We start from the raw sequence: 14,724 nt of genomic DNA, 5'->3' as shown, positions 1-14,724 counted from the left end.
ACAGGTACGAGTTGAAGGCTTTCACGGGGGCAGCTTACAATCTCGGTGTGTTCGATAAAATAACGAATCATCGGCGAACTGTGATTTGATGACATGTCGTAATCGTGTGGGATGCAAGGACCTTGCTCCGATGAGACAGCAAACTCAATGAAAGTATAACCCAGGTATGGTCTGTTCATACAAACCGGAGGACATGGCGATTTCATATAAACAAAGTCACATCTCATGAGCGGTATGTCGCTTTGTCCTCCGCTCCATACAAAGTTTGACATTCGACCATACCTGGTGTTGACGTTCATTGAGCAAACTGACATTTGACGATTCGCCAAAAAAAACTTTGGACAGTTTTGCTTATTGTAGTGATAAGCCACGTCATCAGCTTGTGAATTAATATATCGTACCATACTGTGTCAAAAGCAATGCGAATTGCGAATGTTGCTGGATGATTTTAATTAATAATATGTAACGTGTAGATCTCTTTTAGTCCTACGAATATAACAACTTAATAGCGCAGTGTGGTCGACGAAGAACTGCAATGCATGTAAAGCAATCTGCAATGAACTGACGTATGACTAACGCAACTTCAAACCAAAATAGCTCAAAATCTATCAGACTTTTCTTAGACAGAATGATTTGCGACTCTTTCACACTTTAAGGGTTACAACTACTGCTAATTGAGAGGGTGAATAAGAAAAAGAAGCGACGTAATAGCAACGAAAATGAAAAAATTTATTTGTCAACAGAATTGAAATTGTATAAGAATCCACATTGGCCTCGGCCGCTTTAACTGTTCACTCAATGTGCTAAAAACTTTTTTTTTCACAAGTATGCCTTGCTAAACGAGTCTACGGTTAATACTAATGTATATTCTTTCCCCATCTAGATCTGGGATTGCTAGAAATATTTAACTCCTTCATTTCAGGATATACACCGGATTGCTCACTCAGAGAGCTCTGCATTTTTAATGTTTAATGTGTTTTTTAAGATATTGAATAAGCTGTAAGACGAATTCAAAATCTGTAATAAAAAACCTGCAGTCACCAGATGCAGCAAAATTTACAATCACCAATTCCGTACCCTCATAAATGTTTCCAAAGTCAACGGATACAGTTTACCAATTAGCATCTCATGCGATCGCTTCAAATATTCACCAAAAATGATTATGCATTTATTGGTCGATTGTGGTTGGCAGATCCATTCCGATTCGAACAAATTGTATTTAAGACCATTACTCGCCAACATAATCTCATTCCCGAAAAACGTTATCATAAACAACTCAGCAGTGTTATAAAACAGCGAATAGGCATGAACTATTCGTTCCACAACGTTGACGCTAACATCCTGGAAAATAATCGAAAATTGTAATGACTTCAGACATGTACGGATTGATGTTGATCATACGAATGCCAAACAATAAATTGAGCCGCAAATACATAGGCCACTGGTGGCAAATTGTATCAAAAATAATTTTGATAAAAATGATTCCAGTTCGTCGATTATTCTTTAAAAAAAAGAAGAAAATGAAAAATGGGGGGACTAATGCTTGATTTCCTCTTACGCCGTAGAAGAAGCGTTTAGCTAAACGGAGCGCAAACGCTTCGACTGTTCTGACGGCCTGTTTGTGCGGTTTAACTGAGTTTCTTTAGCTCACTAATGAACTAATTCTGGAGGAACATTCTTTGTAAATGTTTTTATCTACCTAGGTGAAATAATAGCAGTGAAAAAGTGCTATTATTTCGCCGTCGGTAGATAAAATAGCGTGTTCACCGTCCACATGTTTATTTTGTCTAAATAAATGTCTAAATAAACATGTGGACAGAGGTGGATTTTAGAACATTTGGTACTGGAATTGAAGAATCTACCGAATATGAAGGAAGAGAACGTGCATCCATTCCAGCTATTTTATAGCAAATTATTCGGTGCCGTAATGACGATCAAAAACATGAAGGCCAACACTTATCTCGATACACCGGAATTGTTAAGAAGCTTAGAGGAAAAGCTGCCAGGAACAACGAGAAATTATTGGATCCACTACAAGGCCGAATTAATGCGTCGACAAGCAACCGTAAACATAGAATCCTTGGGTGATTTTTTTAAATTCGAACTGGATGCGCAATATGTTGGATTGTCAGCTAATGACGTAATCAAAACATCAAGATGGGAAGACGACGATGACAAGTACATTCCGGAGAGCAACGAATTCCCATGAGGCAGCAAAATTTAAGAGTCGGAAGGGCTGGAGTATGTTATTGTGGATTGCTAATCTTAGTGTGCAAATTGAAATAGGAGAATCGAGTAGTCTAACTTTGTTTTCTGTACGATAATTTAGAGAAAAAATAAATCATTCTTCACGGAACAGTCAAGGCATTAAGTACAATTTTAATGAGAACCTTGTCTTGGAGAATCACCACAACATACTATAAGTTTCAGAGAGAGAAGTCGCTTTCTGAGCCTACTTTAAAACAAAACGTTGTGTTGGTGTAGTAATCGTCATTTTAGTGTGCTAATATCTTGTTCTGCAATGATAACACACCGACCACATTCATGTTAAAAAATCTAATTCAGTTTTTTCAATGTGTAACAGAATTTATACTACGCTTCGTGGAGCAGATATAATAGTTTTAATATTTTATGTTATGGCCAATAAAAAATTTACGATTTTTGTTGATTAAAAAGAATATTTACTCCAAATTAAGCACCGTGTCAAACAAGACAAATTAGTCTAATTTGGTAATTTGTGAGGCGCACCAAATACGTATCAAAAACAAATTGATGCTGGACGGGATACCTTTACAATAAAATGTCGGTACATCTAGCAATTATTGTAATATTTCTGTCCATAACTAAAGGAGAATATCAGGAGCAACAGCTTATAACTAAATTGAACAAAATCTATAACTTTGACCACAATATATTTTTGTGCGACGCATCAGTGGACATAAATCGTTTCGGAGATACAAGGAAAAGTCTAGAATTCATACCTAAAAGTTTGTTTACTTTTGACGGCAACATGACTGGAATTAAGAAACTAACTTACATAAGCAGCAAGAAAACATTCGTGCTTGTTTTTGTAAAACGTTTCAGCTTCGCCGGCAACAATAAGTTGCTACGCTCCATTAAGAAGCTTCAGAAACTTCAAATTAAAATGAAAATTGGATTCTTTTTTCAAGAGACCACTTCAGCTAAAAATCTACAAAAATTGTTCGAGTGGAGCTGGAACCATCGAATTATAAATATTTTAGCTGCCACTTATTTACACTCAAAATCAACTGAACAGACGAACTTTGGTGGATTGTTGAATGTATTTACATTCAGTCCATTCGGAACGTTCAAAGTGGTCAATGTCACTGGAAGTGACAATTTCTTTCTGAAACAAAATTGCAATTTTCAACAACATCCACTCCGTGTGTTAATTTATGGTTACGATGATTATTTTTGGTCGAATGCCTTACGTGCTATGAATGCTTCATATACAGAGCTGGATTTTGACGATATTAATTTGCGTAAATTGATCGATAATCAACTTGACGTCTATATAGGACCGATTATGACAAGTGCTCCACCACATCCTATCTCCATAATTAGAGATATAACAATGGTAATTTTAGTGCCAGAGGCTTCGCCATATGATAATTTTGAAGCTTATTTACTAGCATTCACAAAAAGCAAATCTTTAATCTTTTCTGTAACTGTCATCATTGGAGTTATACTGATTTTAAGCATCGTTCGGTACATTACACAGTTTCGGATTTCATTTTTGGAAAATGCAGCGGACGTTTTAAACCTACTGTTGAATGACAACGGGTCAATTAAATACCAACAACTAAATCGGTCCGAGATTTTTGTCATCGTTCCATTAACATTCGTGGGACTCGTTTTTGTGAATGGAATTTTATCAAATTTGATTAGCTATATGACTAAACCGATTCTTCAGTCACAAATTCATACATTTGAAGATATTTACAATTCTCCGGTTCCTATCGTCGCGAATGAATTTTATAAGTATCCCGGCAAAAACTCTTTCAGAGCAAAGTTGGACGCAGTCTACAGTCTATATGTGTGATAACTTCTAAAACAAGTGATATCGCTAGAGGTGACGCTGTCAGCGTCGTTACGCAAAATTGAATTTCACAGCCAATTAATTGAAATTAGCTGATCTAGTTTTCCAAACCATTCGCCAATTTTTTTTTTTTTCAGAAAAAATTTTAACCAACAGAATTTTGACTGAAAAATTTTCAACAAAAAATTCTGCGTCGCATGTGGCAGATTAAATGTTCTCGTAGGTTTGTCCGTGAGCATCTGCCACTTTGCGACGCAGAATTTTTTGTTGAAAATTTTTCAGTCAAAATTCTGTTGGTTAAAATTTTTTCTGAAAAAAAAAAAATTGGCGAATGGTTTGGAAAACTAGATCAGCTAATTTCAATTAATTGGCTGTGAAATTCAATTTTGCGTAACGACGCTGACAGCGTCACCTCTAGCGATATCACTTGTTTTAGAAGTTATCACACATATAGACTGTAGACTGCGTCCAACTTTGCTCTGAAAGAGTTTTTGCCGGGATATCAGTCGTTTTAGAAGTTAAGTCGGAAGTTGGAAGCAATGGATTATTGGGGTGGAAGACTGCTGCATTTCAGCCCTCAATGATCTAGCTTTCCGTCCATACTGTGGTATGACACGCGTCCGTATAGTACTTAACAACAATGCCAACAACCCGTGATAAATTAGCTTTTGTAAAGCCACATATTTATTTCGTTACAACAATCAGCTCAATAAACGGCTTACTCTCTTTGATCTCAAACCAATTGTTTCATTCTCTCTTCAAGCTCAAACAGCAGCGAGTAAGATGTAAGATAAGTATTATCATCAGCAAATACCGATTAAGTTCGCAACATCACCAGTCACTCCTATTTATTAACGCAGAGTTAATTCTGACTCGGGTAAGGAAATCTGTCTAAGTTAATGTCGAACAACAAATTAGCCTTCGCTCAAATAAACCTTCAACACTCAAAATCGGCGGTAGCTGAGCTAAATAACATTAGCCTCGAGTCTAACAACTTTGTCATCTTCGTCCAAGAACCATATCTGAAAAAGAATGTTATTAACAACCTCGACCCGCGCAAGTTCAACATTCTCAGCCACATTGGAATTGAAAAAATCCGGTCATGTATCCTCGTATCTAAAAATTGCAACATCCTCCCATTAAGTCAACTTTGTAAGGGCGATCTGACAGCAGCTTTGCTCAAGTTTTTCATTCAAGGGAAGGAACAACGCGTTATCATAGCATCAGTATATTTACCGTACGACACAAACTCCCTACCACCTACTCAAGCATTAATTGACCTCGTCAATTACTCCAAATCAAGCAACATTCCAATAATCGCAGGATGTGATGCTAATTCCCATCACTTAGTATGGGGCAGTACAAACTGTAACGCACAGGGCGATTCATTACTAGAGTTCATACTCACCTCAAACCTAATTACGATGAATGTGGGTAACGAGCCCACATTCGTCACGTCTATTAGGGAAGAAGTCATTGACATCACACTTAGCTCCTTCCATGTAGCACATTGGATAAAGAATTGGAAAGTCACGAACAAAATATTAGCTTCTGACCACAGGTGCATCACTTTCCATATAAATACCGATTATGTTGAACACGCAAAATTCAGAAATCCTATCTGCACTGACTGGGATAAATTCAATGAGTTAATGTCCAAAGCACTACCACGCGCAATGGAAATTCATTCCAAAGAAGATTTAGACAGAGTGGCAAACTCGGTGAACGATGCAATAACTAACAGTTTCAACTCTGCCTGTCCCGAAAAAATAATTCGAGCTAGTAGAGGCGCCAGCTTTTTCACTACAGAAATTAAGAAACTCAGAAAAGAAGTAAGAAAAACCTTTAACCAAGCCAAACCCAATCGGCCAAATTATGAAAATAACAAAGCCCTTAGGCGCATTGCTCAAAAGAACTACAATAAAGCTATTAGAAATAACCAGCGTTTTCAGTTAAAACAAGCTTATTCCTCAATTAGTTCCTCATCGGCGTCCGCCCATCTCGTCAAATCACTGGTGAAAGACCCACACTGTGCTATAGGCACACTGAAACTCCCATCTGGGGAATATACGGAAGATAGCGCCTCTACTCTCAAACACTTGCTTGACTACCACTTCCCTGGTTGTTCTCCCTCATTCTCCCCGAATCCATCCACCAACAAGCCCGACCACATCCTTACTGCAGGTGATGTAGAAATCGCTAGAAAAATTGTATCTAAAGATAGAATAAAGTGGGCGATTGAATCGTTCGTCCCCCTCAAGTCACCTGGAATCGACAACATTATACCATTGATGCTTCAAAAAAGCCTCCATCTTACCATAGACTTAATCTACGAAATGTTTATTGCAAGCATTAGCTTCATTCACATTCCCCAGTCCTGGAGAGGAGTTAGAGTAGTATTTATCCCAAAGCTCGGTCAACTTATCTACACATTAGCAAAATCTTTTAGACCAATTAGCTTAACATCCTTTATGTTAAAAACTCTTGAAAAACTGGTTGATAGATATCTGAGGGATGGAGCCTTACAGCAATTTCCCATACACCCCAACCAACACGCATATCAACCACGTAAATCAGCAGAGAGTGCATTACACCATATAGTTAATCAAGTCGAAAAAGCTCTGGAACAAAAGCAATTTGCACTGGGAGGTCTCGTTGATTTATCGAACGCCTTCAGTAACATGACATTTTGCTCCATAACAAACTCATGCATAGAGCATAGTGTAGATAACACAACCACCAGCTGGATCTACGCTATGCTAAACAGTAGAATCGTCTCAGCGAAGCTGGGCTCTACTAGTTTCACTGTTATTACTCATAAAGGCTGCCCCCAAGGTGGCGTTCTACCTCCACTGTTATACATTATGGTAAAAGACAGCCTCTTAAAACTTTTAAATGAATCAAAATATTTCTCAATCAGCTTCGCGGACGACCTCACAATTATACTAATTGGCTTTTGTGTCAGTACGCTCTGTGAATTAATGCAATCAGCGTTTCGCATAATTGAAAGATGGTGCGCACAGCATCACCAAGAAATTAATGCAGACAAAACCCAACTCATTCTATTCACAAGGAAAACCAAAATAGTTGGATTTAAAGCTCCAACCATCTGTGGGAAAGTAATCAACCTCTCACCCTACGTTAAAATACTAGGAATAATTCTAGACCCAAAATTAAGTTGGATTCTCCACATAAACTTCAGAACAAGTAAGGCACTAGCCACACTATGGATGTGCCGCAGTGCATGCGGAAAAAACTGGGGTTTAAGCCCTAAAGTCCTAATGTGGATCTACACAGCCATAGTAAGACCGATGCTGTCGTACGCGGCGTTCATATGGTGGCCCCGCTGCCACGTTGAAACTGCACAAAGACAGCTTGCAAAAATCCAAAGATTAGCGCTTATAAGTATTACAGGAGCCGTGAAAACGACACCTACTGCAGCACTAGAAGCGCTGCTAAATATAGAACCTCTACATATCCATATAGAAGCCGTCGCTAGATCCACCTGCCTCAGATTACAGCAATCATCACTGCTCCGTAACGCCACCTATGGTCATGCCAACCTATGGAACAGAATGAAATCAGAATCGCCACACTTTGAACTTCCACACGATGCTATCACTCCAGTACATTGCTTTGAAAACAAGTTCAAAATAATGGTTCCATCCCGTGAAAACTGGACCAACAACGAGGTCATTGACAACAACATAAATATCACCTGGTACTCTGACGGATCGAGATATAACAACCTAGCGGGCGCTGGAATCTACTGCCCACAACTTCAGATAGAAAAATCATTCCATCTTGGTTCCTTCGGATCCATTTTCCAAGCAGAAACTTTTGGTATTACCCAATGCTGCAAAGAACTGATAGGCCAGAACGTGTCAGACAAACGGATATTAATATGTTCCGACAGTCGGAGTTCCTTAAAATCAATTGGAGCTTACAAAGTGTACTCATCGTCTGTCCTTAACTGCAGAAGACTCACCCAAAAACTGGCATCTAACAATAATGTCACTCTGACCTGGGTACCAGGACATAGTAACATAGAAGGTAACGACATAGCGGACAGCCTCGCGAAGGCAGGAGTCAATAAACCACTCATAAGCCCAGAACCAATCATAAAAGCCCCACAATCATTTTTCATTGGTTTAATTGACAAATGGAAAAAGAAAACGTTCACTAAATACTGGTCATCCATCAACTTCGCCAGCCACTCAAAAAAATGTATCAAAATCTCTCCCAAAAATTCAAAATTCCTACTATCGCTAAGTAGAAGGAACATTAGAAGACTTACCGCCAGTCTAACTGGCCACTGCTACCTCAACAAACACCTTCACACAATGGGCATCACCAATGACCCCCGCTGTCCTAACTGTGGGGACATTGAATCGGCAGAACACTTCCTATGCACTTGCCCGGCATACGTATCAGCCAGATCAAAAGCTCTAGGAGCCTATATACTGCCGCACAACATCATCTGGAGCCTACCTCTCCGTAGCATATTGGACTACCTCAATCGTACATGTAGAATGTAGGTAGCTATTTGTGGGTATGCACAACAGGCCCATTGGAGGCTTAGGTGCCAGAGTTTTACTCTACCCACTCAAACTAACTAACTAACTAAGTCGGAAGTTGACGAAAATTAGAGGTGTGTGCCGGTTTTAAAATAGTCGGCGGCGGCTAAATTATTTCAGAACGGCACATTGACTTAGTGTCAAACTTCGAAAGAACTCAGCTGATTCGGTTAGGCAGTGTTGCGAGTTTCGAACATTTTTCAGGTTATTTTTTTCGAATCAACTAGAGTGTTGCTTATTCTTGGGAATAAAAGAAATATTTCACTTACACAGTATTGGCTAAGGAAAGGTGTATAATTTGATTCTCACGTCTTACATTATTTGCGCATAATTACATCACACAAAAATGACTATTCGAAACTGGCAGCACTAACATCACCGACGACTAATTTTCGGAAGCACTGAGTATTCGGAACAGCTGTGATTTGTGAACTGTCAAATTTTGTTGATATACCGTTCGATTTGTCACAATTATTCTGGCGCGATCAATATTTTGATTCTGATATTTGTGTAGCTTTTGGCCATTGTGGACTAGCCAAACATCTGCTATTTTTGCCAACTTTTTAGTGCATCATAATGGACCTTCATTGTAAACTTCGATGGTATTTGGGTTGTTGTGATGTAACATTTTGTGTTTGTTTGTTTAATGTTACATTTTACCAAAAAAATCTGCGTCGCAAAGTGGCAAATGTTCAGGAACAGACCAGCAAGAAAATTTATCTGCCGCATGCGACGCAGATTTTTTTGGTAAAATTTTGGTTGTTTGCAGTCAAATTTTTTTTTGGTAAAAATTATTTGGCAGATGATGAGAAAAACTAAGCCAGCTTGTTTGAACTAATTGGGTGTAAAATTTAATTTTTGCGTAACGAAGCTGAAAGCGTCAACTCTAGCGATATCATTCATTTTAGAAATTGTATTTCAAAGACTGCGTCACACTTTTCTCGAAGAGATTTTTGTTGGGATATCAGTCGTTTTAGAAGTGTAATCAACACTGCTTTTTATAACAGTTTACGAAAATCGAAAATTTGACGAAATTCGAAAATTTGACGAAATTTGACGAAATTCGAAAATTTGACGAAATTCGAAAATTTGACGAAATTTGACGAAATTCGAAAATTTGACGAAATTTGACGAAATTCGAAAATTTGACGAAATTCGAAAATTTGACGAAATTCGAAAATTTGACGAAATTCGAAAATTTGACGAAATTCGAAAATTTGACGAAATTCGAAAATTTGACGAAATTTGACGAAATTCGAAAATTTGACGAAATTTGACGAAATTCGAAAATTTGACGAAATTTGACGAAATTCGAAAATTTGACGAAATTTGACGAAATTCGAAAATTTGACGAAATTCGAAAATTTGACGAAATTCGAAAATTTGACGAAATTTGACGAAATTCGAAAATTTGACGAAATTCGAAAATTTGACGAAATTCGAAAATTTGACGAAATTTGACGAAATTCGAAAATTTGACGAAATTTGACGAAATTCGAAAATTTGACGAAATTCGAAAATTTGACGAAATTCGAAAATTTGACGAAATTTGACGAAATTCGAAAATTCGACGAAAATTAAAAAATTTGACGAAATTCGAAAATTTGACGAAATTTAACGAAAATCGAAAATTTGACGAAATTCGAAAATTTGACGAAGAAAGTAATTCTCTATCTGCCACCATTCAAGAAATATCTCCAAAACCCCAATTGACCCACCCATTTCCAACTTTCGACATTTTTCGCAAATGCCCTTCTTTTCTACTCGTAAAACTCTGAGACTTTGCCAAAGAAAGTAACTCTCTATCTGCCACCATTCAAGAAATACCTCTAAAAACATAATTGACCCACCCATTTCCAACTTTCGACATTTTTCACATATGCCAATGTGTTCTACTCGTAAAACTCTGAGACTTTGCCGAAGAAAGTAAATCTCTATCTCTCATAAGCCAAAAAATATTAGTCCTTTCATCCTACGCTCGAGTAGCTCAAAATTTGGTCACTCTGACCACTCTAGCTCAACCAAATCTGCACCAATTTTTCTAATTATTTTTTTGTTCGATTCGTGTGGCGAATACCTTTCATTTGATGGGTCACACGCCCCTGCATGTTTCAATACAGCTGAGCTACAGCTGAAAACGCGTTCCCGACCCTCGAAAACCACACTCAGAAACCACTTCGAGGCCAATAAAACAAAATTCTGGTTTTTCCTGGGGTAGTGGCGTATCACATTTTCATTTTTATGCCCACCCCGAGGTTCCTGCAAAATTTCATGGAGATTGGCTGACTAGTTTCCGAGATCGACCGTCGATAGATAGATAGACAGATAGACAGATAGACAGATAGATAGATAGAAACATACAGAGTAAGTTGAAGGATTTTGATTGTTTGGAAAAAGTCAATTTGGTGTACTTTGTATGAAAATGACAAATTTCAAAACGATGTATCTCCGGCAATTTTAAACCTACATAGTCGAGTGATAGCTCGTTTTGCTCGTATTTGAAGCGAGAATATGATAGAATAGGATTTGTGGTGATACAGGCCAAAGGAAAGAAACTTAAATTCTCGCCTATATATAGTTGCCGCGTCTCAAAAAATTTTCTTCGTTCTTTTTTTGGAAGTTAGACTGCGTCAAGTCCTCCGCTATCGCTCCGGACATGATGTGTTAGTCGATTCGCTGCCAAATTTAACGAAACACAAAGATTGGGCTGACAAAATTCGTATAGATGATAATTATATGCTACAAGCCGAAATGTATAACAGATCCCTAATATTTGTGGCTATGACTGAAACTGTAGATAAGCTCATGACAATTCAAAAACAATTGGGAATAAAAGGATATCACATTACTGAAGGATATATTAATAAAGACTATTTCTCGTACTCGGTGCATCCTGAGTTTCCATTTATTGATCGACTAAATGAAATTATTCGTCAACTACAAAGTGCTGGTTTGTATGATGAATGGAGGCGAAGAGAAGATAATTTAAAATACAAAGAACTTTTCAAAGAAAAACTCGATTTTTTTGAAAATCATAAAAGAACTGATGAAATTGAACAATTACCAATTCCAATGTTTATTGTCTATGGATGGATTGCAAGCATAATTACGCTGATTGCTGAAATTGTTTGCAGCAATTTTAATTCTATTCGGTTGGGTATTCATCGATGGATAGTTAATGTTTGGCATAATGTGTGGGCCTTGCTCAAAAATTTTTTTCGTGTTGATGGTTTTTGCAGAATATTTGGAAAGTTAAAACGTTGAGTAGAGTTAGGACAAGAGGACCAAAGTTGACCAAAAAGGCAAAGTCAAATGGAATGTCTAATTACAAATTAGAATGGATTGCAAATAATTCCTATGAACTTTGAGTAGTATGTCACCAAAATTGAATTGTCTTATCCTATTAAATATTTGTTGTTTGTATTGTCAATAAAGCACAATTGAAGCAAAAAATCGACTTTCCTAATAATGCTAAATGCTATGACAACTTTCATTGTCCAATATTACGATAGCTTCATTGCGATCAAAAATATACGTCGCTTGGCTTGAAGGATCTCGCTCTGTTTTTCTGAGAGAGATACCGAGATTATATCAATAGAAAGGAATGTGGAATTTTATCGAATTATAAAAATACTTTAAAATCGGTAAAATTTAAGTTTTCTTATAATTCGCTAAATTACCACATGTCTTCAATGAAAATTTCTCGATTATTTAGTTGATTGAGAGATTGGAAGGATCAATATTGATCTTGAATAAAAGAAGCAAAATTTCTTGTTTTTTTTCAGTATATTTCGAATGTTGCTTTGTCATCCATCTTCAGCTATGGACATGAATAACATCGTAATACAGCATAAGCTAAATACAGAGCATTCTGGTCAAGTCACCTTTCTTATCAGTTTCGAACTTTCGGCCTAATAAGACTAAGACTTTTGTAAACAAATTGGAGGTCGTGAGCCAATAAGGATAATCAAAATACTATCCATAATTTTAAACACTAACAATAATGCCCTGTCAAAAATTTCGATCTTTGTGATTGCATATACATACATGTAGTCAATTTTCTATTTATTTTTCGATTTAGGTGGATATTTGTGAAATTTTTCTTTTGTTTTCGACCCTTCACATACAAAATTATGTAGACACTTCGTTCGGCACGCAAAAAGACCAAAAAACCGCCGGCCTAGACAGACACGCATATTACTATGTTTTTCATGCTAACGCTTCGTGTGATTACAGTTCAGTGGAGCAAGTTTATATTTTCTCACCTCTTGTTTTCTGGTGGGGAGAAAACAGAAATTTTCTCACCCGAACTAACTAGTTTATGTTTTGAAAAATATGGTGTAACAAAGCTATGTTTCGTTTAATGAATAAACACGCTGTGCAAGCTTCGAAAACGTTCGGTTCACTTCTGTGAGAAAATGGAAACTCCAACAAGTGCGATAATTTCGTTTCCCCCACATTTCAAAGAAAATTGCAACTGATTCCAACGAATATTTAATTTAGATTACATTAAAATGGTGAATATTAAACATTTTTCACTATTTCTATGTGTTAGCATTAACATTTTAATGTGAGTTTTAAACTGGAGTCTGTTTACGTATGCATACAAATTGACCGAAAGAAACTATGATTTCCACTAAACTCTACTACAGTATTATGGTATTAGTGACTGCTAGATATATTGAGCTGATTCGTGTCAGGGTACATTGAAATCCTCCACCAGTGCCTCTGTCATCTTCATTTTTATTGCTTCGTGTTTTTTAAAATGTTGAACAAGCTGTAAGATGAATTCAAAATCTGCAATAAAGAATGCTGCATTGACTAAAGAGAAACATCAATGAAACAAAAAGCCCACCCTGGTAAAAGTTTCCAAAGTTAACGGATACAATTTACCGATTAGCATCTCATGCGATCGCTTCAAATATTCACCAAAAATGATCATGCATTTCTTGGTCGAATGTGGTTGCCCGCCCCATTCCGATTCAAACAAACTGTATGTAAGACGACCACTCGACAGCATAATCTCATTCCCGGAATACGTTATCATAAACAACTCAGCAATATTGAAGAAAAACGTGTAAACATGGACCGCGCGTTCCACAAAGTTGACAGCAAGATCCTGGGAATAAATTGAACATTCTAATAATTTCAAAGTTGCATGGACTGGTGTTAATCATACGAATGCCAAGCAATAAATTGAACCGCAAATGCAGAGGCCACTGGTTGCGAATTGCAATAGAAATAATTTTGATAGGAATTCCTCCACTTCGCCGATTATTCTTTAAAGAAAATGAAGATTTTAAGAAGGCTGCATTTTTGAGATATGTGGACATAAATACTCTCTTAAATGAAGGTGATCTGCAATCGCCACCAATAAGTCCTGATAAAATATGGTCTGTCGCTCCTTCTCCGAAATTTTTACTTTATTGCCACTTATCCTTTGTCCCATTTTTCTTATTTCCATTCCTAGGATTTTATATCTTAAAGAACAATGCAGCAATAGATACCAAATTATAACGGAAAACGGTAACGCCAGAAGCGATAGAACCATTTCGGTTACAAAGAAAATGTACGCCAACCAAAACCCGATTTCACTACTTTTCCAATCCATTGGAAAAGCAAGATCTAAAAGAAGGGATCTCTTGTCCCCAACAAAGGGGAAAACTGAACACCCTACTGCAGCACCAGCAGAAGCACATGCGAATACATTCACAAATTTGATGAAATTTTCTACTTTGTCAGTGAAAAATTTGAACTCTTCGTCATTTCGAATTGAGAAGACACAAATTCGACTTAGCAACGTCATAATTTGCTTCTGTTTCCAAATTAACATCCAAATTTTAATCGTGAAAACCATAACAATTATGGATACTTCCGCTAAGAATACACTTTCATCAACGGTTTCTTTTGAAATCGCTCCAATGAAAAAAGAAAACAGAAAAAACAGGTAATAGATGCAATAGAACGACTTTAATCTTAGTTGAGCAACTGTAGGCCAGTCTTCTCCATGCCATATACCGATACGACGAAAGAAAGAAATCATTCGATCGATCACTTTATGAATTCGAATGGAGTGCATTCTTGAAC

The 14,724-nt window shown here is 37.1% G+C and overlaps 3 protein-coding genes across 4 annotated transcripts in view; 2 read left to right on the top strand and 1 right to left on the bottom strand.

Moving 5' to 3' along the window:
- LOC119077216 (odorant receptor 43a-like) overlaps positions 1 to 14,724 on the top strand; it is a 456,342-nt gene that overhangs the window by 198,451 nt on the left and 243,167 nt on the right. The gene's annotated exons all lie outside the window — the stretch shown is intronic.
- Positions 1 to 14,724, top strand: part of LOC119076842 (putative odorant receptor 71a) — a 439,431-nt gene that overhangs the window by 197,204 nt on the left and 227,503 nt on the right. The window lies entirely within an intron of this gene.
- Positions 973 to 14,716, bottom strand: LOC119076839 (putative odorant receptor 71a). Of its 2 annotated transcripts, XM_037183843.1 has the most exons (4): positions 13,977 to 14,716; positions 13,817 to 13,916; positions 13,493 to 13,756; positions 13,381 to 13,434 (listed from the first exon to the last, which is right to left on the bottom strand). In XM_037183843.1, the coding sequence occupies exons 1-4, from the start codon at positions 14,714 to 14,716 to the stop codon at positions 13,381 to 13,383; spliced, it is 1,158 nt and encodes a 385-aa protein (XP_037039738.1). The 2 variants fall into 2 exon arrangements, 1 of the variants encoding a protein (XP_037039738.1); XR_005087704.1 differs by lacking the exons at positions 13,381 to 13,434; positions 13,817 to 13,916; positions 13,977 to 14,716 and adding an exon at positions 973 to 1,017 and having other exon boundaries at positions 13,493 to 13,629.

The sequence above is a fragment of the Bradysia coprophila genome, unplaced genomic scaffold, assembly GCF_014529535.1.
Source record: "Bradysia coprophila strain Holo2 unplaced genomic scaffold, BU_Bcop_v1 contig_232, whole genome shotgun sequence".
NCBI classification, from domain to species: Eukaryota; Metazoa; Arthropoda; class Insecta; order Diptera; family Sciaridae; genus Bradysia; species Bradysia coprophila.
Note: the sequence above shows the minus strand (reverse complement) of the source record. Positions and strands in the feature narration are given on the sequence as shown.